Source organism: Ranitomeya variabilis, chromosome 2 (genome assembly GCF_051348905.1).
Source record: "Ranitomeya variabilis isolate aRanVar5 chromosome 2, aRanVar5.hap1, whole genome shotgun sequence".
Taxonomy (NCBI): Eukaryota; Metazoa; Chordata; class Amphibia; order Anura; family Dendrobatidae; genus Ranitomeya; species Ranitomeya variabilis.
The window spans coordinates 250,354,571-250,381,516 of NC_135233.1; the positions used below are offsets into that span (position 1 = coordinate 250,354,571).

Genomic DNA, 26,946 nt, shown 5'->3' on the forward strand with positions numbered 1-26,946 from the left:
CATTGTACCGATGGAGTTGCCGGCGGGGCTTCCAGGCTGAGATGCCGGAGGAGCCCCGACTGCATGAAGATACGCCACCGCCCCACAGTACCAGAGGCCCCACACTGCAGAAGAGGAGCCGCCACAGCACAGCAGCCGCCGCCGCTCCCAGCACAGAGACCCCACGCTGCAGCGCTATGATAAGGTAATGGGGGATACTCACTTTTCTGTGAGACGCCCCCTCGTCGTCATCAGGATCACTCCCCCCCCCACCCACCATATACACCCGGCGTACAAGGCGATTCCCGGCGTACAAGACGACCCCCGACTTTTAAGAAGATTTTCAGGGGTTAAAAAGTCGTCTTGTACGCCGGAAAATACGGTAAGTTGTCTAATAATTCTGCACAGTAATAGTTACCTGCACAAACAGATATCCTCCTAAGATTGCCAAATCTAACAAAAAAAACACTCAAACTTCCAAAAATATTAAGCTTTGATATTTAGGAGTCTTTTGGGTTGATTGAGAACATAGTTGTTGATCAATAATAAAAATAATCCTCTAAAATACAACTTGCCTAATAATTCTGCACATAGTGTATATACAGGAGATACCCAGGTTATACGAGCTGTAGAAGTATAATTATATACAGGAGATGCCCAGGTTATACCGGCTGTACATATATAATTATATACAGAGGGTGCCCAGGTTATACCAGCTGTGCATATATAATTATATACATAGACATGAAGTATGATAGTATAAAGGACATTATGAGATCACAAAAAAACGTTTACAAAACTAATTGAAAGTTATTTTAATGGATAATATACAATATAACAATTAGAGATTATTAATAAACAAAAAATGGTTCCGTCCATAAATAATTAATGTACAAGGTATCAGGAATCACTGCTTTATATATAACAAAGATAACTACAGATTGCGCAGACTGCAGACCTGGATGACTGTGACCTCCAGTATCTGATGACCCCCATATTATATCACATAACCTTGATGCTTTGTCCTGTTGTGAATAAACGAGGACCTCGGTGCCCTCTCCGGACATACAATGGCGACTACTTGCTCTCCTCTGCCATTAGGATGTGTCCTGCTCGCTGACTTTGGTGGCAAAACATCTTGGAAATATCCCGATGCTGCCATTGCAGTGACCTTCCAACCATTCTTCATTTACTGTTGGGGACAAAAACATAGTGAGATGTAAATTCCAGGAAACACCAAGATAAGATCCATTAAACGGCACCTGGAAGCCCCAATAACCTCCCAACTAATCCAATCATTCACTGGTGGGTTATGTGAGTAATTGCAGCCTATAGAGCGGGTCCATGATACGATTGTCCCCACAGTTCTGTGCATGATGGTCAGGCTCCACCTCCTTGTGTCTAGTATACTAACGATGTCCCAACCCCTGGTGCCTGCTATAGCGGTCACGCTTCACCCCCCTTGTGTCTGCTATAGCGATCACGCTTCACCCCCATATATCTGCTATAGCGGTCACGCTTCACCCTCTTGTATCTGCAATAGCGGTCACGCTTCACCCTCTTGTATCTGCAATAGCGGTCGCGCTTCAGTCCCCTTGTGTCTGCTATAGCGGTCACGCTTCACCCCCATGTGTCTGCTATAGCGATCACGCTTCACCCCCCTTGTGTCTGCTATAGCGGTCACGCTTCACCCCCATGTGTCTGCTATAGCGGTCACGCTTCACTCCCTTGTGTCTGCTATAGCAGTCACGCTTCACCCCCTTGTGCCTGCTATAGCGGTCACGTTTCACCCCCTTGTGCCTGCTATAGCGGTCACGCTTCACTCCCTGGTGTCTGCTATAGCGGTCACGCTTCACCCCCTTATATCTGCTATAGCGGTCACGTTTCACCCCCTTGTATCTGCTATAGCGGTCACCCTTCACCCCCTTGTGTCTGCTATAATGGTCACGCTTCACTCCCTAGTGTCTGCTATAGCGGTCACGCTTCACCCCCTTGTGTCTGCTATAGCGTTATGCTTTACCCCCTTGTGTCTGCTATAGCGGTCATGCTTCACCCCCTTGTGTCTGCTATAGCGGTCACGCTTCACCCCCTTCTATCTGCTATAGCGGTTACGCTTCACTCCCTGGTGTCTGCTATAGCGGTCACGCTTCACCCCGTTGTGTCTGCTAAGCGGTCACGCTTCACCCCCTTGTATCTGCTATAGAGGTCACGCTTCACCCCCTTGTGTCTGCTACAACAGTCACGCTTCACCCCCTTGTGTCTGCTATAGCGGTTATGCTTCACCTCCTTGTGTCTGCTACAGTGGTTATGCTTCACCCCCTTATATCTGGTAAAGTAGTCACGCTTCACCCCCTTGTGTCTGCTATAGTGGTCATGCTTCACCCCCTTATATCTGGTAAAGTAGTCACGCTTCACCCCCATGTGTCTGCTATAGTGGTCATGCTTCACCCCCTTATATCTGGTAAAGTGGTCATACTTCACCACCATGTGTCTGGTATACTGAGGACGTTCCACCCTTTTGTCTTTGGCATAGTGATCAGACTCCACCACTTTGTCTTGTAAAGTGGTTATCCAAAAATGCATTGCTCAACAAGGGGCAACATTAAGAAGGAAATGTGTACAAGGTCCTTGAGCATAATGGGAGTGATGACCATTCTCTTGCAATACCATTCACAGCCTACAGACCAGAGTGGTGCTGTTTCTGCACTCTTACAAAGCCACTTTAAAGAAACAATGTGAAGCAAAATGATAGGAAGGAAAGCGTTACCTTCAGAGAAGATATCAATTAAATCACCGTGCTTAAAGGGCAGGTCTTCAGGTCCTTCCGCTGTATAAGTATAGATGGCCTTCATGCGAAATAGGATGGGCCTCCCCACACAGCAAGAGTCCTGCACAGAGGAGTAGGCTCAGTACTCTTTATACATACAATGTCACGGGGAGACAAGGAGGGCGAGAGCTTATAACCCGGGCCCCTGCAATTTCCCTCAGACTAGGGAAACCCTGTCTGACCCTCTACCTGAAGTTTACACTGAAGGTGTGCATGTCCAGGCCTCCACCCTCACCCTAACTCCTGATTCAGCCCTAAACTGAACACCACCGCCCACCACCCAGTGAATGCAATAGACCAATACCCACAGTTATAACAAACAAGGATAAAGGAAAATATACACCACGCCGCAGTCAATCAGGAATACACTATAAATGTGCAGGGCAAAATAAATACAAATATAGGAAGGAGTAAATGAGACAAAGGAAAATACACCACCAGCAACGATTCTCCAACAACCAGCTCTCCACTCCGGACCGAGATAACTACGGATAAGACAGAACCTATAATCGGCGACGCCCAAAGATCAGGAGAACCATTTAAAGGAAATGGGCATGGCCCAGCTTCCAATCCGAGGATCAGATAAATTAACCCCGGAGCAACCAGACGAAAACTAGCCGACGCCAATGAGCAAACAGTGGTCAAACGCGGAATTACCGCTGTCTGTCAGACGACCTGGTCTGAACAGTGTCCGACATGACATACAAGCTTAAAGGGGTTGTACCAGATTAGCTTTTTTAAATTATTTTTGTTCAGAAACAGCATAGTAAATGAAGCAGGACTGCAGTACCACACACAACCTGAGGATGGATGGGGCATAGTTTTCAGAAGAAAGCAGTAATGTTTAACAATGCTGCACAGAGTGACGTCCAGACGTACTTACCTTACAGCACAGCATCAGTCGCTTGTTGTTTGCTTGTGTCCACATCCCTGGTAGGTCTCCATCATCCTTCACCAACGTTAGACGTTTATCCTCACTATCCCTGTAACTGATCGATACATTATCAATGATATACAGGCTTATGTACTATGGAGGAGGAGCCACCCAAAGTTACTGTTACCCAGCAAATCTCTAAATATAATTTACATGGGATAATTAGACTGGTATTTAAATCCAGAGCTGAAATCACAATTCTGCAGACCAGCAATACCTGCCATAGGGCTTGCTATTGCAATATTTAGTCTGGGAAGTCTTGGAATGTGTTAAGAACGATATAACCAAAAAATTATCAACGTAAATCACAACTAATATCCCACAGATTTCTGGAGTTGGAATGATGCTCAAAATCAAAGTGGAAAATGAAGTTACAGGTTGATCCAACTTCAGTGGAAATGCCTCAAGACAAGGAAAGCATTAAGCTACTTACGGGTAGCGGCATTTTTCGGAGGCCCATGACAGCACTACGAGAGAGGGGATCCGCCCTTAAGGAACAGGAAACCTACAGATACAAAAGGGCGGCACCTCTCCCATGCATCAGTTGTATTTCAGAGCCTTGAGAGGACTACCGCGGTTAGTGGCATACAAATATACATTATATACATTTTGAAACAGAAATATTTTATTAACTTTATAACTAGACACCATACGTGAGATCTATATATCACACTATATACATATCAGGAAGTGCAACCCCCAAGTGAATAGGGCGGGAACTAAGGGTGCTGTCATGGGCCTCCGAAAAATGCCGCTACCCGTAAGTAGCTTAATGCTTTATTCGGACTCCCATGACAGCACTACGAGAGATTTACAGAGATGTAAGCTACCTTAGGGAGGGACTATAGCCTGCAGCACCCTTAACCCGAAGGTGAGATCAGAGGAGGACCCCAAATCCAACCGATAGTGCTTAAAGAACGTGGAAGGGGATGACCAAGTGGCCGCCTTACATATTTGTTCCACCGACACTCCAGATCTTTCTGCCCAGGATGACGCCATGGCTCGGGTGGAATGTGCCTTTAGGTTCTGCGGAGCTGGTCCCCCACCCGCTGTATAAGCCATAGAAATAGTTTCCCTAATCCATCTAGCCAATAAATATTTTGACACTCTACATCCTTTGTTTGGACCTTGGAAGGAAAGAAGCAGTGCCTCATCCTTCTTCCAACTATTGGTGACTGAAATATACTGTAGGAGAGATCTCCTAACGTCTAGCGTATGAAGCTCCTGCTCTTTAGGATTGGATGGATTAGGAACAAAAGATGGTAAAACTATTTCCTGCGACCTATGAAACCTTGTTGCTACCTTTGGTAGATATGCTGGGTCTGGTCTAAGGACTACTCTGTCAGACAGGAACTCTGTATATGGGGGAAGCCTGGAAAGTGCCTGGATATCCCCTACCCTGCAAGCTGAGGTTATGGCAATTAGGAAGGCAGTTTTAAGTGTCAGCATTTTAATCGAGGCCTCGTGTAGAGGTTCAAAGGGGGGTTTTGTTAGTGAGGATAGAACTAAATTTAAATCCCACGGAACTGACCTATCTTTATACACTGGTCTAGTTCTACAGACTGCCTTCATAAACCTCGCTATCCAATAGTTGTTAGCTACATTACAGGAAAACAGGGCACCCAGAGCTGAGACCTGTACTCTAAGGGTACTAGTAGAGAGTTTTAACTCAAACCCCTTTTGTAGGAACTCTAAGATTTGTTGTATTGGCACCCCTTCTTGGATATTAAATTTAGAAACGGACAAGAACTTCCTCCAAGTTCTAGAGTAGATTTTGGTAGTTATTTGCTTTCTACTCTTTAGGAGCGTTTCTACCAGGTTCGGAGAGAAGCCTTTATCTATTAACAGTGACCGTTCAAACTCCACGCCGTTAAACGGAGCGCCGCCACTTGTGGATGGGAGATTGGTCCCTGAGAGAGTAAATTCGGGATGTCTGGCAGTACCCAGGGATCCGACACCGACATCGACATCGTCCTGAGCCAGGCAAACCAGGTTCTCCTGGGCCAAAAGGGGGCAATAAGGATGACTTTTGCTCGATCCTCTCTGATTTTTCTCACCACTAGAGGAATCAGATTCAGTGGTGGGAAGGCATAAGCCAGCGGAAAATCCCATTTTATTAGAAAAGCGTCCACCGCCAGGGGATTTTCCCTGGGATTCAGAGAGCAAAAGAGTTTTACTTTCCTGTTGTCTCTGGTGGCGAACAGGTCCACCACTGGTTGACCCCATCTGTGGCTGATACAGTTGAAAATATCCTTGTTGAGAGACCATTCTCCTTGTCTTAGCGTGTTTCGACTTAGGAAATCCGCTGTTATATTTTCCTTTCCTTTGATGTGGAGAGCTGTCAAAGATTGAAAATTGAGCTCTGCCACCTGGAACAAGCGATCCGTGATCTGCATTAAAGTCTCGGACCGTGTTCCCCCTTGCCGGTTTATGTAGGCGACTGCCACTCTGTTGTCCGACAGAATTCTGACGTGCTGGCCCTGTAGATATATGAGGAATTCTTTAACAGCCAATTCAATTGCCAACAATTCCCTCTGATTGGATGAGAATGTTGTGAAGGGTTCCCATTGTCCCTGAACCACCATGTCCCCCATATAAGCTCCCCACCCCGAAGAGCTGGCATCTGTGGTTATTACTTGGGTGACATTTACTATCCAGGGCACCCCTGCTGACAAATTCTGTATGTCTAACCACCACCTGAGGGAGTTCAGTGTTATAGGCCCCAACGTTAATTTCTCATTTAATACGCCGTTTAGGGCTCTGTCATGGAATAAAACTTCTTTTTGCAGGGATCTGGTGTGTAACTGAGCCCACTTAACAGCAGGGATGCAAGATGTGAGTGACCCCAGTAGGGACATTGCTTGCCTAAGTGTCTTGGAGGGTGATTTAATTGCTTTTAACACGTAACTCTGGATTAGCGCTATTTTTTCCTCGGGGAGAAGACACTGCTGTGTTACTGAATTCAAAATTAACCCCAGGAATTTTTGCATATTTAGAGGCTGTAATTTGGATTTTTCGAAGTTTATGATCCAACCTAGTCGTTCTAGTTTAGCTTTAGTAATTTCCCATTGTGACAGACAGTGATCCACTGAGTTCCCGACAATGAGAAAATCGTCTAAGTAGGGGATTAGAAGGACGTTTGACTCCCTTAAATGTGCCATGACCTCTGCGATTATTTTAGTGAACACTCTAGGAGCAGAGGTTATCCCAAAGGGGAGTGCCCTAAACTGAAAATGTTGAATCCTACCCTCCATTATCAGTGCTACTCTCAGGTATTGTTGAAAATCAGTATGAATGGGTACATGATAGTAGGCATCTTTCAAATCCACCACTACCATAAAACAATTTTCAAAGAGCATTTTTATTGCAGAATTGATGGTCTCCATTTTGAAAGTATGCTTTACCAGAAACTTATTGAGACCCTTAAGATTAATAATGGTTCTATAAGTATTATCTGGTTTTTGGATTAGGAAGAGGGGGGAGTAGAACCCCTTCCCTGTCTGAGAATATGGTACTTCCACCAATACATTTTTAGAACAAAGAGTCCTCACTTCCTCTTCCAGGGCAAATTGTTCAGTGGGAGATGAGCGCCAGGGTGTTAGCTTGAACTTGTCCCGTGGAGCCTGGACAAATTCAAGTTTGAGACCATGGGAAACAGTGTTTTTTATCCAAACGCTGTTTGTGATTTCTGACCATGCTGCTGAGAAATGCAGCAGCCTCCCTCCCACTGGGATTGCTAGTCATTGTTCTTGTTTCTTGTTTTCCGTCGGGTTACGGCGAAACATGAGACCTGTACCTCGTTTTCGCTTATCATCCCATCTGGACCGATCTCTGGCCGGTGAGAAGGCGCGCTTCCCTCCCCGATTGAACCTTCTTTTGTTGAAGGGACGACGGTATGCATTGAAGGTATTGGGAAACTTTTTCTTATCGTCTCCTGCCTTCTCCAGGAGTTCATCCAGGGTAGGCCCGAATAAATACTCGCCTTTACAAGGGATAGCGCAGAGCTTTGCTTTTGCCTGCATATCCCCAGGCCAGCATTTCAACCATAGGGCTCTCCTTGCAGCATTAGAAAGCCCTGCTGCTCTAGCTGCCAACTTAACAGAGTCAATTGAAGCGTCCGATAAAAAAGCTGCCCCCTCCTGGATTACCGGCAACGCTGCTAGAATAGAGTCTCTGGAGGCCCCCTGTTTTAATTGGGTCTCTAACTGGTCCAGCCAAACCATCATTGACCTTGCCGTGCAGGTTGATGCCACCGCAGGTCTTAAGGAGCCGGCTGCCATTTCCCAGGTCCCCTTTAGGAAGGTATCCACTTTCCTATCTAGGGGGTCCTTAAGTGTTCCCATGTCTTCAAACGGGAGAGAGGAACGCTTTGCTACCTTGGCAATCGCCGCATCCAGTTTTGGGGCCTTTTCCCAGTTACCTACTACTGGGTCATCAAAAGGGTATCTACGCTTTTGCGCAGGTGGTAAGGAGCCTTTCCTTTCTGGTTTTCTCCACTCCCTGTTGATAAGTTCCTGTATCTTTTCATTCAGGGGAAAAACTCTGCGCTTTCTCTGTTCTAAGCCGCTGAACATCATTTGTTCTTTAGAGAGTTGAGGCTTGGGTTCTACTATACCCATTGTGCCTCTGATTGCCTTTATTAACTTGTCTACTCTCTCCAAGGGTAAGCAAAACCGGGCAGCGTCTTCTTCCGAGGAGGAGGATGATGCTGCTGAATCGTCCGATTCTTCGCTTTCCTTATCCACAGATGAATCAGACGACACCTGAGCTCTCTGCTTAGAGCCTCCTGTCTGTGAAAGGTTCTTAATGGACTGTCTGACCTCCATTCTAACCATCTCCTTTAGACTGGCCGCAATAGAAGAGGATTCTTCCGCTACCTAAGGGGATAAGTAAGGCAGACTAGTGTATAAGAACTACATGCCATACCCCCTCCCCTCCTTCCAGGACCTCACCGTCTGCTGGATACAGGGGTCACATAGTTTTTTAGGGTGTGAGTCGGGCAAGGGAACCGCGCAGATGGCACACTCCCTATGCTTCGTCTTACTGACATTTTTCCTTCCCTGCATAAAACATATGAGGGGACACTAGTCATTAAGTGAACTTTCTCGGAGATCACTTACCAGTGGCTGCCCACACCCAGAGAGATACCGAAGTACGAGGGGGATTCTTCTTGGCTGACACTCCAGACCCCTGTCTGGAGGAGCTTCTGCGGCCTGAACTATCGCTCCTTTTTTCGTGTTCCTTCTCCTTAGGCTTCTGGGATGCTTCTTCCAGCAGTGCAACCTGCTGATCCTGATCAGACGCCATCTTCAGTAACTGGAGCCAGAAGCCAGGAACACGCCGCTGGAGCTTCCTTATAAAAGCCCCTCCTTCGGACAGCACACCTGCTCAGCGTTAGAAAAATGATTTCCCCGCCTAGCCGCAGCTGTGGGGGATCCTCCGGCGTTCTGAGGGAGAGCGGCATGAAATCCCGGTGGGCGCCGCCATCTTGGAGCCCCCGCGCATGCGCAGGAGCTCCGCGACCCGGAAGTCGTCGTTGGCTCCGCCTACCGACGTCACCACAGCTTACAGCGCTTCCTATCAGCGCTGCAGCCCTCGTGGGACGCCGAGGCCGGCCAGCTGAACTCCGGTCGGCGCCTCCAGGACACTGCGCCCGCTTCCACACGCAGGGAGACCCACAGCACACGAGGGGAATTATACTTACCACACGCTGGCACCTGGAGACCGGACACCCCCTGGCGACCGCTTCCCTGCTGTTTTAGTCACTGCCGTGCCGCCCTGCCAGGGCCACCATGACCACATCAGGTACTCGCACCGGCCGAGGTAGGAGACCCCCTCGCTACCAGATTCGGTCCGGCCGGCCTGGAACCCGTAGAAAAAAACTTCTGTAGGAATCCAGTCCCTTCAGGAACAGGAAACCAACTGATGCATGGGAGAGGTGCCGCCCTTTTGTATCTGTAGGTTTCCTGTTCCTTAAGGGCGGATCCCCTCTCTCGTAGTGCTGTCATGGGAGTCCGAATAAATGATGCTCAGTAGTATGTGTGGCCTCCATGTGCCGGTATGACCTCCCCACAATGCCTGGGCATGATCCTGATGAGGCGGTGGATGGTCTCCTGAGGGATCTCCTCCCAGACCTGGACGAAAGCATCCGCCAACTCCTATACAGTCTGTGGTGCAATGTGACGTTGGTGGAGGGTGCGAGACATGATGTCCCAGATGTGTTCAATCGGATTCAGGTCTGGGGAACAGACTAGCCAGTCCACATCTTCAATGCCTTCATCTTGCCGGAACTGCTGACACACTCCAGCCACATGAGGTCTGGCATTGTCCTGCATTAGGAGGAACCCAGGGCCAACCGCACCAGCACATGATCTCACAAGGGGTCTGAGGATCTCATCTCTGTACCTAATGGCAGTCAGGCTACCTCTGGCAAGCATTACTGACCCACTGCCAAACCGGTCATGCTGAAGGATGTTGCAGGCAGCAGATCGCTCTCCACGGCGTCTCCAGACTCTGTCACGTCTGTCACATGTGCTAAGTGTGAACCTGCTTTCATCTGTGAAGAGCACAGGGCGCCAGTGGCGAATTTGCCAATCCTGGTATTCTGTGGCAAATGCCAAGTGTCTTGCACGGTGTTGGGCTGTGAGCACAATCCCCATCTGTGGACGTCGGGCACTCAGACCATCCTCATGGAGTCGGTTTCTAACCATTTGTGCAGACACATGCACATTTGTGGCCTGCTGGAGGTCATTTTGCAGGGCACTGGCAGTGCTCCTTCTGTCCCTCCTTGCACAAAGGCAGATGTAGCGGTCCTGCTGCTGGTTGTTGCCCTATGGCCACTCCATGTCTCCTGGCCTGTCTCCTGGTAGTGCCTCCAGCCTCTGGACACTATGCTGACAGAGAAAGCAAACCTTCTTGCCACAGCTCACATTGATGTGCCATCCTGGATGAGCTGCACTATCTGAGCCACTTGTGTAGGTTGTAGAGTCCGTCTCATGCTACCACGAGTGTGAAAGCACAACCAACATTCAAAAGTGACCAAAACATCAGCCATAAAGCATTGGTACTGAGATGTGGTCTGTGGTCCCCACCTGCAGAGTCACTCCTTTATTGAGTGTGTCTTGATAATTGCCAATAATTTCCATCTGTTGTCTATTCCATTTGCACAACAGCATGGGAAATTGATTGTCAAACAGTGTTGCTTTGATTTACTTGGAGTTATATTCTGTTGTTTAAGCGTTCCCTTTATTTTTTGAGCAATATATTGTAAGATTGCTCTTACTGAGTGTATTGGGGGACATGGGGGACACTCGCTTGGCACGGGATTAACGTAGTCAGGCACGATTTTTCACTTAAACACAGTGTATGCGGTTTATTAAAGTGTCATAAACCGGGTTATGCACAGTTCATTATATACATTCCATAGAACACAATAGGCACCAACTGGTGATATTAACTTGCAGCTTTATCTCGAACACTTCATTTACGGCTTTGACTCATGGACACTAAACATGCTGGACCTCTCACTTCGCCCAGTTACCATGGATGTCTGTACGCCGTACACTTCACCAATGTCCCAAGTCACATACAGCGCATATGACCCTGGGTGGCGGTCTCTAAACACGCTGAACCTCACTCCGTTCAGTTGCCGTGGGAGACCACACAGTTCATAGAACATCACAAGCACCAACAGTCTGTATAGTACCTGACGGGAGCTCCTGCTCCACCTGCTGACTCCTTGTCAGTCCACTCCTCCGGGTAAGCTGCCTCACAGGGATCACCAACTTGCCTGGCCGGCATACATTAGTCAGTCCAGACCCACCGAAGGACTGTAGCTTCCCCACACAGTAGCTGTCACTGGCTCTGCAGATCCTGGTCCTCACCTCGTGCTGTTCAGGGATCCGGTCCTACTCCCAGGACCTCCCAACACCCAGGTTACTCAGGATCATACAGGTGGCCAGTCCGGGTACTATTCAGGACGTCCATCCCCAGCTGGGACCGTCCAATACCCAGGTCACCAGTAGCAAAGTCCCACCATGTGCTATTCAGGATTCCTACTCCCAGGAAATCCAACACACTGGTGCCCAGTGTGCTATTCAGGATTCCTACTCCCAGGAAATCCAACACATACTTCCAGGACCTTCACCACTCAGGTCCAAACACTGGAACCACACAGGAACATGTGACCCACACCCTGGTCACATTATATACCCTTAACCACTCCCCTGGATGGGAGTGTGGATGTGTGGCTAGTTTGTCCCGCCCATCTCACACAACTAGCCTAGTAAGTCTCCCTTGACTATTATACAACACTACACAAACTCTTGAGGGACTACAGGTCCCAGAACAACCACATTACATCAGACTTACCACGCAGACACCCTCTGAGACACATATCGGCCATTCACAACAATGCCAGTCACTGTTTCACCACCATTATCACAACAGATATGCCTCCATGCAAATCCCAAGGAGCACATACAGCGCCCCCTAGCTGCCACAGGGGTCACTGCATCACAATATATGTATAATATATATATATATATATATATATATATATATATATATATATATATATATATTTATTAGGTACGGAAAGTAATCAGGCCCCTCTAGATTTTTCAGTCTTTCTTTCATTGCAGCCATTTGGCAAATTCAGAAAAGTTCATTTTTTGCTCATTAATGTGCACTCTGCACCCCATTTTGACTGGAAAAAAAACAGAAATTTATAAATTTTTGCAAATTTATTAAAAAAGAAAAACTGAAATATCACATGGTCATAAGTATTCAGACCCTTTGCTCAGTATTGAGTAGAAGAACCCTTTTGAGCTAGTACAGCCATGAGTCTTCTTGGGAATGATGCAACAAGTTTTTCACACCTGGATTTGGGGATCCTCTGCCATTCTTCCTTGCAGATCCTGTCCAGTTCCGTCAGGTTGGATGGTGAACAACCATTTTCAGGTATCTCCAGAGATGCTCAGTTGGGTTTAGGTCAGGGCTCTGGCTGGGCCAGTCAAGAATGGTCACAGAGTTGTTCTGAAGCCACTTCTTTGTTATTTTAGCTGTGTGCTTAGGGTCATTGTCTTGTTGGAAGGTGAACATTCGGCCAAGTCTCAGGTCCAGAGCACTCTGGAAGAGGTTTTCATCCAGGATATCTCTGTGCTTGGCCGCATTCATGTTTCCTTCAATGACAACCAGTCGTCCTGTCCCTGCAGCTGAAAAACACCCCCCATAGCATGATTCTGCCACCACCATGTTTCACTGTTGGGATTGTATTGGGCAGGTGATGAGCAGTGCCTGGTTTTCTCCACACATACCGCTTAGAAATATCACAAAAAGGGTCTATCTTCATCTCATCAGACCAGAGGATCTTATTTCTCATAGTCTGGGAGTCCTTCATGTGTTTTTTTGCAAACTCTGTGCGGGCTTTCATATGTCTTGCACTGAGGAGAGGCTTCCGTTGGGCCACTCTACCATAAAGGCCTGACTGGAGAAGGGCTGCAGTGATAGTTGACATTGTAGAACTTTCTCCCATCTCCCTACTGCATCTCTGGAGCTCAGCCACTGTGATCTTGAGGTTCCTCTTTACCTCTCTCACCAAGGCTCTTCTCCCACGATTGCTCAGTTTGGCTGGATGGCCAGGTTTAGGAAGACTTCTGGTGGTCCCAAACTTCTTCCATTTAAGGATTATGGAGGCCATTGTGCTCTTAGGAACCTTGAGCACTGCAGAAATTCTGTTGTAACCTTGGCCAGATCTGTGCCTTGCCACAATTCTGTCTCTGAGCTCCTTGGCCAGTTCCTTTGGCCTCATGATTCTCATTTGGTCTGACGTGCACTGTGAGCTGTGAGGTCTTATATAGACAGGTGTGCGCCTTTCCAAATGAAGTCCTATCAGTTTAATTAAACTCAGCTGGACTCCAATGAAGGAGTAGAACCGTCTCAAGGAGGATCACAAGGAAATCGACAGCGGGTCTGAATACTTTCCATACACACTGTAACTCGGGATCAGTACAGGATAAGTAATGTAATGTATGTACACAGTGACAGCACCAGAAGGATAGTGAGTGCAGCTCTGGAGTATAATACAGGATGTAACTCAGCATCAGTACAGGATAAGTAATGTAATGCATGTACACAGTGACAGCAACAGCAGAATGGTGAGTGCAGCTCTGGAGTATAATACAGGAAGTAACTCAGGATCAGTAATGTAATGTATGTTCACAGTGACTGCACCAGCAGAATAGTGAGAGCAGCTCTGGAGTATAATACAGGATGTAACTCAGGATCAGTAATGTAATGGATGTACATGAGGTGTAACGGATAAAACAGGACACCTTGTTGCCGTACCTAAGTTCAATTTTCATCTTCTCCCCTTGCTGTTGCAGTTTGTCCCTGAGGAGGCGCTGTAACTCCTGGTAAGTGATGTTCTTGCTCACTGATAGATCGAGAGTGAACTCCGTGTGCACCTGTATTGTAATGACATCCTTCTCTAATGGTGCAGGAACCTCTTCCTCCCTGTTACCTTTGTCAGTTCCTGTTATTTCCTGTCTCAGAAAAAAAACAGCAAATGTTACACAGTGGTAAATTCATTGTAAATAAAAGAGAGCTTAAGCCTAAAACTCAGCAGGATTCCCATAAGACAATGCATTTTTTTCATCTAGTTTTAGAGAGTAGAAAAAATTGTGGCTATATTGTCTGAAACAAGAGCCACTCTTATCAATGAGCCGTGACTGGTATTGATCTTCTACTCAAGTGAAAGACTAAAGGCTGAGTCACACATAACGATATCGTTAACGATATCGTTGCAACGTCACGCTTTTGGTGACGTAGCAACGATCCCGCTAACGATCTCGTTATGGGTGACAGCGACCAACGATCAGGCCCCTGCTGGGAGATCGTTGGTCGATGGGAATGATCAGGACCTTTTTTTGGTCGCTGATCACCCGCTGTCATCGCTGGATCGGCGTGTGTGACGCCGATCCAGGGATGTGTTCACTTGTAACCAGGGTAAATATCGGGTTACTAAGCGCAGGGCCGCGCTTAGTAACCCGATATTTACCCTGGTTACCATTGTAAAAGTAAAATAAAAAACAGTACATACTCACATTCTGATGTCTGTCACGTCCCCCCGGCGTCCACAGGGTTAAAACTGCTTTCGGCAAGAGCGCTGCTAATATGCATGCGCTGCTGCCGAGAGCTTCCCTGCACTGAATGTGTCAGCGCCGGCCGTAACAGCGGTGACGTCACCGCTGTGCTCTGCTTTACGGCCGGTGCTGACACAGTCAGTGCAGGGAAGCTCTCGGCAGCAGCGCGTGCATATTAGCAGCGCTCTTGCCGAAAGCAGTTTTAACCCTGTGGACGCCGGGGGACGTGATAGACATCAGAATGTGAGTATGTACTGTTTTTTTTTACTTTTACAATGGTAACCAGGGCAAATATCGGGTTACTAAGCGCGGCCCTGCACTTAGTAACCCGATGTTTACCCTGGTTACCCGGGTGCTGCAGGGGGACTTCGGCATCGTTGAAGACAGTTTCAACGATGCCAAAGTCGTTCCCCTGATCGTTGGTTGCTGGAGAGAGCTGTCTGTGTGACAGCTCCCCAGCGACCACACAACGACTTACCAACGATCACGGCCAGGTCGTATCGCTGGTCGTGATCGTTGGTAAGTCGTTTAGTGTAAAGGTACCTTAAGATGCTATATCAAACACATCCCATAGTTACGGGTGGTTCTGCACCTACACAACTGCCTCAAGAAACCATGAGACAGTTAGAAGAAACACACAGGAAAACTGCCTCTATCTGCTTGTATCATTTATATGTAAACCTAGAAATATCCCTCTCCCCAGTAAAGATCCTGACTAGACTCTTCACCTTTTCGACTTCTTGCCTGACCGGTGCACAACTTTGCAGTGTGACAACCATTTCTACCCTCTGAAGGGGTCTACAAGGGGCGGCTTCCGTGATCCCCGTGGGTGCAGTCAACTCCACTGGTCCAGGATGGGCAGATGCCTCCACTATTTGGTTTTCTCGAGGAGGAACACTCTTCATCTCGTCTTCCTCTTGGACCATTGTGGTCAACACTTGTTCTTCTTCAAAATTTGTATCTTCTCTTATTGGGTCCTAAAATACGAGGGATAGTTTTAACACAGCTCAAAAACAAACAATACTAAAGTGTGACTATTTCATCTCCAGAACATGTGATACCTGATTGGTTACCGATGGGTCCGTCATCTGCCGTGGTGGTACATGCTCATATGATGGCACATTACCTAAAATAGACAGTAAATTAGCACTATTTACCAAAATTTCTGACCTCTGATATGGCCAGAGATGCTTGTTACACTGCTATGGCCTAATTATGATTGAATATATCCATGAATTTCAAAGGCCTATTGGTCTAGTCGCACCTATAATCTAGGAGTCAACTATTGCATTTTAAAGGGCATCTGCCATTAAGACAGTCAGCCCGAGGTGAGACCCTTACTAATTATAAAGTGTCAGTTAAAAAGGATGGGAATATCTTTTTAAAGAGGGATTTACATTCAATAAATAGACCTTCAAGTGCCATTGATAGAGGGGAGCATCTGAAATGTAGCATGCAAACAGCTTGTGCCCCTTCTTGAAGTGAACGTTACTCTTTGTTGGCTTTCAAACAAGTCCACAGGGCTAGACACAAGAGCTCACACCAGTGCAATTTACTATCCCACTACCAATCCAGGGCTATACAGTGCCGGATGTAGTTGTCTACAACAAATGGCTCAGTCTCAGATTTTTTTCTAAAAAAAACAACTGTTCCAAGTAAATCCTGTACATTGCTCACCAGCTGTCTTTAAATTGGGTCTAGTGGGTGGCATCTTCATGGGGGGCAGGGGAATCCCATTATTCATTTTCTGTTAAAACATACATAAATAAAATCTTTACTAAAACTCTTAGAAAAATTCATAGCCCGACAACCCCTTTAAAGAAAAAGGTGCTGTACTTACCTTCATATCGGCTTTAGGTGCGTCCACCAGTTCCAAAATGTTCTTTGGAATGAGAATTTTCTATGAGAAAGAAGCAAAACGAGAAATGTTAAGTGGGGTTAATACAGGGATACAACGTGAGTTTCCGTACACAAGGCACCTACTTGCCCATCATGGATGACAGTTGCCCAATCTCCATGTTTGTGTAGTACGTAGACGATGCTATTGGCCTTCATGGCCACCTCTCTGGAGTTTTCAGGATAATAATGGACCATAACGCGGTGGTATCCAGCATCCCGACCTCTGTGAGGGTCACAGGTTACAGGTTAGGTCCCTAGTGCTGGGACAACGCTTAATTATTTGCATTAAGGAGAAGATGAAGAACTTACGGGCATGGCAGGTAAAATCCAGGCTTCTGTGGCAGAGGAGACATTTCCAAAAATGTTAATTATTTTGCAATGAAACACAGATTATCTAATGCAGTAAAGGTCTGACAATCCAGAAATCAGGGTCTCGATATTGTAAATTTCTTTTCAGAATATAGGTCTTTCAATAAGAACTTACCTGAGGACGGAGGGGCTCAAACCCACTATACTGGTCATTGGGAACCACAGACGAGATGACCTGCGTAGAAAAATTGGGAATTGAGTAAGGATTGTGCAGCGTCCCAGGGTCTTGGTCGTTGCTGTAATATTATTCTTCTCTGGGGGGGGGGGGGGAGTGATGTTACGTCTGAAGGCTATGACGGAGATCTTCTTACCAGGTATCGCAAATCACACAACACACTTCACACTCCAACCCACCAGGGGGAGCTACGCTCCTATCTACTAGGGCACTCCTCACAATTAGGTAAAACTGGTGGTCTGGATAGGAAGTTAGGCAGAAGCTGACTGGGCTTCACCCAGGCGGAACCTGTCATGCAGACAGAGAGGGAGGAAGAACATCTAAGAGCTGCAGACAGAGTGGGTCCCTGACAGGGGTGGGATCTTGTCAGGGGCCTAGACAAAAGGCCACGGAGCTGCGCCTGCCCCACGTGCGGCAGCATCCTAAGAAAGAGACATTAGAAGAGAATTGTATTGCAGAGGGTGAGAAACGAAGTCATAGCAAAAGGAGAGGAAACCAGAAGGAGTTCTGTCCTGCAAAAGGCTGCCTCCTTTCTGAGGCACAGGATCCGGTAGCCGGAACTCCGAGGGAGTATTGTCTCCAAGCTTTGTTCCAGAGACTGGCAGGACAGTTAATTCCATATTAGCTGCCCGACCCATACCCAGGAAGCACGGTGGCAACTTGTGGGGGCCGGGGTGTGCTAGAGTCCCTGTAAAAAGCCTCAGGCCACCAGTCATACGGGTTTGTCCTATCCATTCCATCAGGGGGACAGAGAGAAAGAGAAATAACATCTAGAACACCAACATCAGTTGTGAGGACCTTACCGAGTACCCCACAGCCCTGGGGGCGCTCCAATCTTAATGAAAAAGATGGACAGTGGATGCAGGGGAACTGTAGTGCTTATGGTGACCATTTACATAACAGACTGTCCAAATCATGCAAGGGTGAACTATGTATTCTAGGGGCTGAGGTATGCAAAGGCTGTTGTCTTTGTGAGACAGCTCCTTCAAATTTTAACGGTGATGACACCCACACATGCACCTTGAAGGTTTTTGTGGTTGGGACCTATTAGTTTCTGCAGTAGATGCTGCACTAAGGGTAGACTGACCAATTGGGCACCGGGTGTGGGCTTATAGCATAGGGTCCAGCAACCTCTATGGTGTTTGACTCTGACAGCACTCTAGCAGGGAATGGAGATGTCCGGTTCAATTTGACGTCCCACATCATGGCTCCAAGTGTTGTAAAGGGGACATAACTTTTTAGGATTAAGTGCTCAGACCAGCCCCAGGTCTAAGAACACAACGGCAGAAACATCTGCTCTCATACGGTGCCTTTTGAGAGTAATGTCACTTTGCCTCTTTCTGCTGTGTAGATACAAAGCTAGATTTGATACATTCTGTTATGTTCTCATACAAAGTTGCCCTAAAGGTAAATAATCCTTTATATGGACCCTACTGAGTTCTAGATTCTTGCTGACCAGTTTATTTAGTTCCTGATAACTATAGATCGGGGGTTGAGTCATTTTATGTGGGACGTGCTTTTGTCACCTTGGGTTTACCCAGGAAATCTATAGACTTCAGCCGCTCCACTTCCTGCTTTCGAGGCCTGAACATTTTCCCGTCTGGTATGGGGATCGGCTGCAGCAGTTGCAGGCTCTGTAGGAAGAGTACACAATCCATGGTGAGGTCACCTCTAGGATGCAGTATGTAAAAATATCATTATAACAAGAGTAGCAGGAGTCTGGATACTAAGGATCCCAGGACAGAAAACTTTGCACAGTGTGAGATGTATAGGTACCTTGTCTACAAACACAATAAGTATATAAGCATGAGAGTCCTCTTTAACCCAGCCCTCATATCAAATGGATTCACAGCAAACACTGGAAAAATAAAAATAAAAAGCAGGCTGTTTCCAGGAGAGGGCGAGGCAAGAAGGACTCACATGCTCTCTCCAGGAGAGGGCGAGGCAAGAAGGACTCACATGCTCTCTCCAGGAGAGGGCGAGGCAAGAAGGACTCACATGCTCTCTCCAGGAGAGGGTGAGGCAAGAAGGACTCACATGCTCTCTACAGGAGAGGGCGAGGCAAGAAGGACTCAAATGCGCTCTCTAGGAGAGGGTGGGGAAAGCAGGACTCACATGCTCTCTAGGAAAGGGTGGGGCAAGCAGGACTCCCTTGCGCGGTCTAGGAGGAGGTGGGGCAAGCAGGACTCACATGCTCTCTCTAGGAGATGGCTGGGAAAGTAGGACTCACATGCTCTCTCTATGAGATGGCTGGGGAAGCAAGACTCACATGTTCTCTCTAGGAGAGGGTGGGGAAAGCGGGACACATGCTCTCTCTAGTAGAGGGTGGGACAAGCAAGAGTCGCTACATGAAACTGCATCATCATCAAACCATCATAAACTTTACTTACCTGAATTTGATCCTGTGCAGCTTCTAGCTTGGCATTCTTAATATCCCCTGGCAGCCAAATGACAGCCTCATTCATTGTCTGCTGAGCACTTTCCCATTTCCCCAGGTAGCAGAGTATAACTGCAGTGTTAAACAGCACCTACACCAAACAACAGGGTTAGAGGCTATTACAGCTGTCTCAGCGCTGCCACCTAGAGGGTCAGCCTGGGCATTGCTAAATCAATGGCATCTCTTGAGCTGCCTTCATACCTCCCAGGTGTAGAGCAGGTGGTTCAGACCCAGCTGCTTGTAATCTATAACACTGTTGTTTCTGAGCTGAGCCCTCGCCAAGTGGCAGTCAGCCAAGGCCTTCTCATACCTGTCAAAGAGTTCATAGCATGTTACACAGTAATCCAAGCACAGACCAAAATCAAGTACTGAGTCACAGATCAAATCAGCGGCGTGCAGCAGGAGGGGCATCGGTATAATATATCATACCCTTGACTGCACCAACATTTACACAAGAAACCACAAGGATGTTACACGCCTCACCTCCAATCACCTTACCATCAGCCTATCCACAAACAGGCAATATTTCATAATAGAAAATTGACAATAGTGCAAGTCTCTAGGATTTTATCTTATTTTTTTTAAATACCCCCAAATGGAATAACTTACCACTTCAGCTTAAAATGCACGTAGCTTCTCTGGAAGAAACCAACGGCCAGACATGGGTCCTTAGTTACACACTGACTGTACGCCTGCAGGGAGCGAGAGGTTAAATATTACAGTGCTCATTAACATATTAGGGGCTACTATCCCTCAGATGCTGTGCTCTGTTACTGTACCCAAATTGGTCCTGCTACTAGTGTTAAAGCCACATGTTTTGGCCAAAAACATCACCAGTGTGCAGTCATCCCACCAACGCTGTGACTTTTGAATGCTTATTTAGGGGAACCCTCCTTTATGAGAGCTAGTCACCTCTCCTGACATGTCTGCTTTGATGAGCACTAGTACTTCCGTTGATATAACACTTCTGTAGCATCTTTTATTAAAATTGTTCAGTTCCTCCATTGATCCTCCTGGAAATGTATGAGTCATGATGCATTTCGTGCAATCTGTGCTGTCACACTATAGGGACACAACATATCAACACATCTATACATTTCCAGGAAGAATTACAGAGGGACGACACAAAGTACAGCTCAATTAACATTACTGCGTAATCAATATGTCCTTATAATAATCATTCACTTAATCATGAACAAGATCACCAACTTCACAGAGGTCAGAAATATGTGTAATGCATTTGACTTCCTTGTCCCAGGGTAACAAAAATACCTTATATACCACTCCTCATAATTATATTCATTTCTAGTCATAAAATGCCAATTCACCATACTCACTGCAGGAACATGGCACCACAGATACCAGGAAGCCTTGCACCTCTGACTATAATGCAAATTTACTCTCTAGTTTTATGTAAATTTCCAGAATTTTCTTATATACTTTGGGGTGAATATATTATGGAAAAAGTTTTGCTTGTTTTTGTATGTAATTTTTATATAGAATACGTCTGTCTACAAACGATTCTCCAATTTTACGCCATCCCCTAAAAGAGTCAGACTTTTTGTCATTGCAGTTTATAAATCTAACCTAGACCTATTTGCATTGCTAACCTTTCCCCACTGACTTATTAAACGTGGCAAAAAAAAATAGCAAAAACTAACTATATATTTTGCAAAAAATAATGGGCCCAATTTATTATTGCATTTGCGCCTTTTTTTAATCTAATTTTGGTTGTTTTATATTTGAATTTTAACTTTTTTTGTAACATATGTAGATGTAGTTTGGAATTATCAGATATTTCTAGCTGATTCATCAATTGCTACTTTTAAAAAAAAAATAAAAATATGAGTTTTAAACTTTTTAAAAAGTTTTAACATTTTTTGCACAAATGTATTCCAGTCCCCCCCGCTGGAGTGATTTTATGTACGTCTGGATTTTTTTTGTTTATTTAGCTAAAAGTTAATTCTTGCTCTAAAAAGGCACCAAAAAAACAGGTAAAATGCAAAACTAAATAGTTTTTTTTGATGTTTAACAAAACTCATAAAACATCTGAACCATTTTGGTAACAAAACATCAACTAATACCACAAGACAAAGAATAGTGACGTCCATGCAGTCATTATCCACTATTTGGTCCCTATATAATATAATGAAGAGGAAAAATCCAGCATAGAAGCACGTAAATAAAATGTCTAGTTTTATTGAAGAAATAAATCACATCCATGTACGGTTAGTGCGGTTCTGGTCACAGTGGATACAACCTAAACCTAGATTGTCTAAACAACCATGAATAAGTCACATCGGAGCTGAAACGCGTCGTTGTATCCACTGTGAGTAGAACCGCACTTACCATATTTTTATGGATGCAATTTATTTCTTCAATAAAATTGGACATTTTATTTACCTGCTTCCATACTGGATTTTTCCTCTTCGTTTGCCTCAGCTGGGTCCCAGGCTTTTCCGTGCGCTTCTCAGCAGGATTGTGGCTGCATCAACGGTGAGCTGACTCTCCTTTTCCCCTTCTCCACTTGTTTCCATTATACAGGTCCTTCTCAAAAAATTAGCATATAGTGTTAAATTTCATTATTTACCATAATGTAATGATTACAATTAAACTTTCATATACTATAGATTCATTATCCACCAACTGAACTTTGTCAGGTCTTTTATTGTTTTAATACTGATGATTTTGGCATACAACTCCTGATAACCCAAAAAACCTGTCTCAATAAATTAGCATATCAAGAAAAGGTTCTCTAAACGACCTATTACCCTAATCTTCTGAATCAACTAATTAACTCTAAACACATGCAAAAGATACCTGAGGCTTTTAAAAACTCCCTGCCTGGTTCATTACTCAAAACCCCCATCATGGGTAAGACTAGCGACCTGACAGATGTCAAGAAGGCCATCATTGACACCCTCAAGCAAGAGGGTAAGACCCAGAAAGAAATTTCTAAACAAATAGGCTGTTCCCAGAGTGCTGTATCAAGGCACCTCAATGGTAAGTCTGTTGGAAGGAAACAATGTGGCAGAAAACGCTGTACAACGAGAAGAGGTGACCGGAACCTGAGGAAGCAGTGGACTGAGTCTGGTGTGGAAACATCCAGAGCCACCGTGCACAGGCGTGTGCAGGAAATGGGCTACAGGTGCCGCATTCCCCAGGTAAAGCCACTTTTGAACCATAAACAGCGGCAGAAGCGCCTGACCTGGGCTACAGAGAAGCAGCACTGGACTGTTGCTAAGTGGTCCCAAGTACTTTTTTCTGATGAAAGCAAATTTTGCATGTCATTCGGAAATCAAGGTGCCAGAGTCTGGAGGAAGACTGGGGAGAAGGAAATGCCAAAATGCCTGAAGTCCAGTGTCAAGTACCCACAGTCAGTGATGGTGTGGGGTGCCATGTCAGCTGCTGGTGTTGGTCCACTGTGTTTCATCAAGGGCAGGGTCAATGCAGCTAGCTATCAGGAGATTTTGGAGCACTTCATGCTTCCATCGGCTGAAATGCTTTATGGAGATGAAGATTTCATTTTTCAGCACGACCTGGCACCTGCTCACAGTGCCAAAACCACTGGTAAATGGTTTACTGACCATGGTATTACTGTGCTCAATTGGCCTGCCAACTCTCCTGACCTGAACCCCATAGAGAATCTGTGGGATATTGTGAAGAGAAAGTTGAGAGACGCAAGACCCAACATTCTGGATGAGCTTAAGGCCGCTATTGAAGCATCCTGGGCCTCCATAACATCTCAGCAGTGTCACAGGCTGATTGCCTCCATGCCACGCCGCATTGAAGCAGTAATTTCTGCCAAAGGATTCCCGACCAAGTATTGAGTGCATAACTGAACATTATTATTTGATGGTTTTTTTGTTTGGTATTAAAAAACACTTTTATTTGATTGGTCGGGTGAAATATGCTAATTTATTGAGACAGGTTTTTTGGGTTATCAGGAGTTGTATGCCAAAATCATCAGTATTAAAACAATAAAAGACCTGACAAATTTCAGTTGGTGGATAATGAATCTATAATATATGAAAGTTTAATTGTAATCATTACATTATGGTAAATAATGAAATTTAACACTATATGCTAATTTTTTGAGAAGGACCTGTATAATATAATGATACACTGTATATGTAACTATCATAATACCCAAATATAATAATACACTAGATAAGGACTGTACCTATGTATTATAATGATATAGAGATACTATATACTACTGTACAAACACCACTTTCCAGTTAAACTACAGAATGCCGCTGGGCACCAAGTGTGGGAAATCTTGGCCACTGGCAGTGGCGCGCCTTTCAGAGGTCACACACCCTTTATAGCAGCCACAGTCTCTCCAGCAGCAACTATTTCCTAAGAAACAATGGCCCAGCTTCCTCATCTGCGATTTCTTAAAGACATCATACTTTTCAAGTCTTCTGTGCCATTTGAAAATAAATAAATAAAATCACTAACTAAAAACTGCATATTTGTTGCCTTTAACCCTTTTCTGTGACTTTTTAGGGCAAAAGAGTCACAAATCCTCTAAAACGTCACACATTCATGTTAAATGTCATGTTAATCCTCAACTGCGCAAAAATAAAATTCAGCAGAAACTTTACTCCAGGCAGGGAGTAAAGTGAGATACACCACACTAAAAGAAGGCAACATTTGGAAAAAGTCTCATTCCATGAACCAGTCTAAGGGAATGTGTCCACGTTCAGGATTGCTTCAGGCTTTGGTCAGGATTTTATGCAGGTAAAATCCTGACCAAAAATGCACCTGAGGTCACTGGCAGGTCACCTGCGGTGTTCCTGCGTGTTTTGCTCATTGTAGCAACATGCTGCGTTCTTAAAAAACGCAACGCATGTGCGTTTTTGCGGGAAAAACGCATGCGTTTTTTAATGCACAGTGGAGACGGGATTTCATTAAATCCCCTCCACTATGCTGTAACATCTGGACGCTGTGTTTTTGATGCTGCGGCTCAGCGCTGTGTCAAAAACGCAGCATTTCCTGAACGTGGACACATACCCTAAGCAAACTTGTCTAGGAAATCTAAAAAGTACTGAAATCACTAAAAAGAGCAAATTACACCAGAAACCTGAAGAAACAACAATGATGAATCGGGGCTACTGTTCCCCATACTGATCCCTTTGTGAGGTCAGAGTTTTGGGGCCGCACCTGCAGAGCGCTCAGGAAGTCTTCTCTCAGGACATGAATATATCCAATATTAAACCAGAGCTTGGAAGGAGGATCCTCGATGCTGGTGAAACTCTTCAAGGCAGAGTCCCAGTCTCTCTTCTCCGTGGCCAGGACTCCGTGGTGCCAGCACTTAACCAGATCCTTGTAGGGCATCTTCTTCTAGGACCGTACAGCCAGGATATAGGAGGGGAATGGAGCCAGATTCAGGTAGACACAGGTGTATGTACGAGCCTCGGTCTATCAGGAAGTGTGATCGCTCCTGTCCCTCCCTCAGTAATGACAGAGCCGTCTATGAAACTCCAGCCTTTCATCACTGTGAAGAAATCGGGACTTTCTTGTTTACCTGAAAGGACGGCTTTGTGTCGTGGCTTCCTTATCCAACCTATAGATTACAATCTTCCATTTGCCCCAGAGCCGAGCCATCATACCTGTATAATATGTGCACACTTTTTTTTTAAGGTTAAAGTTCACACTAGGCATTTCTGCCGCGTTTTTTTTTCTGCAGCAAAACTTGCACTCTTGGCAAAAAAGAAGCAGCGACAAAAATGCATGTTTTGGTGCGATTTTTGCCATGTTTTTTGCTACGTTTTTCAGGATCCCAAAGTTCAGCTTTGCTTCCACCACAGAAGCATGAACACAGGTCACCAATACAAAACATATGTTCATGAAAAAATACACATACAAATTAAACAGCTGGAGAAGGTGAATTGGTCTGGAATAATTTACCTAAAACACTGGCAGTGCACTGAGTTTGTAGGACACTGTTTAACTTTCACACTTTAGTCTGCCATTGAGTTCCTAAGGCAGTTTGATCTCACACCTTGGTCAGCCACAGGCATTGTTCAATCTCACACTTTTGTTCGCCAATGTTTACTTTGCTGGTACTGTAAAACTCAGCTGAAAATTAGCATAAAAAAGCAGCAAAAATGCCTAGTGTGAACTTAGCCTAAGAGATTTTGGAGCATAAAGTCTCCAAATCCCCTTTAAATCCATGGAGGTTCTGCTCAATTTCTGCTATGAAAAACGCTACAATTAGACTTCATGTGCACATAGTATAATAATAAATATTAAAGGGAACCTGTCACCCCCCCCCCCAGGCATTTTTAACTAAAATAGCCACCTTGTGCTGCACTAATGCTGCATTCTGTCAAGGTGGCTCTGTTATTTGGGGTCCCTTCCAACGCTGAAATATTCGTTTTTATAATTAGCCCGCTATACCTGTAGTCTGTCCAGGGGGCAGGTCTTTTCCCCCAGACACAAACGCCTCCCAGCCATCACTTGGCCCCCTCCATGCGCCGCCTCCTGTGCCTTCATTAACGTCACTGGCGCCTGCACTGTAAGTTCCTTTTTCGGGCATGCGCCGGTTAGCGCTGCCCTTCGACTCCCATCACATGATGGGAAACTACAGCACAGGCGCCGGGACCGTTAATGAAGGTAGAGGAGGACGCCCGGCGCACGGAGGGGCTGAGGGATGGCTGGGAGGCGTTTGTGTCTGGGGGAAAAGACATGTCCCCCGGACAGACTACAGGTATGGCGAGCAAATTAAAAAAACGAATATTGCAGCGTTGGAAGGGACCCCAAATAAAAGAGCCACCTTGACAGAATGCAGCATTAGTGCAGCACAAGTTGGCTCTTTTAGTTAAAAACGCCTGGGGGGGGGGGGGGGGGGGTGACAGGTTCTCTTTAAAGTGGTTTCCCAACTTAGTACATTTGTCCCCTATCTGTATAAATGTGTCCACTGGGAGTTTGGGCCTCTACTGAACCTCAAAACAGGGGTCCCAAAGGCAAGTGTGCAAAATGGTACTGATTTATCACCGATTCTGCCAAAGGATAACATTTTCTGAGAAATCTCCTTTACCAGTGTAGATGTTTACCCTTCTTTATCCTGGAGATAAAAGTGGCTATAAAGGGGGTCTGTTTCAATGGAGGACCAAGTATATCCGTCTGTTAAATGGACAGCTCAATTATTTTATTGTAATGCTGCAATTCACA

At 45.7% G+C, this 26,946-nt stretch overlaps 1 protein-coding gene across 1 annotated transcript; it reads right to left on the reverse strand.

Annotated features, from left to right (window-relative positions):
- Positions 1 to 362: 362 nt before the first annotated feature.
- NOXA1 (NADPH oxidase activator 1) lies at positions 363 to 25,262 on the reverse strand. The gene is made up of 16 exons (XM_077284576.1): positions 24,934 to 25,262; positions 20,374 to 20,456; positions 19,966 to 20,074; positions 19,718 to 19,855; positions 18,854 to 18,961; positions 17,268 to 17,327; positions 17,093 to 17,118; positions 16,868 to 17,006; positions 16,725 to 16,784; positions 16,562 to 16,631; positions 15,946 to 16,010; positions 15,613 to 15,861; positions 14,088 to 14,284; positions 3,690 to 3,795; positions 2,747 to 2,867; positions 363 to 1,171 (listed from the first exon to the last, which is right to left on the reverse strand). The coding sequence occupies exons 1-16, from the start codon at positions 25,105 to 25,107 to the stop codon at positions 1,077 to 1,079; spliced, it is 1,800 nt and encodes a 599-aa protein (XP_077140691.1). The 5' UTR covers positions 25,108 to 25,262; the 3' UTR covers positions 363 to 1,076.
- Positions 25,263 to 26,946: the final 1,684 nt, after the last annotated feature.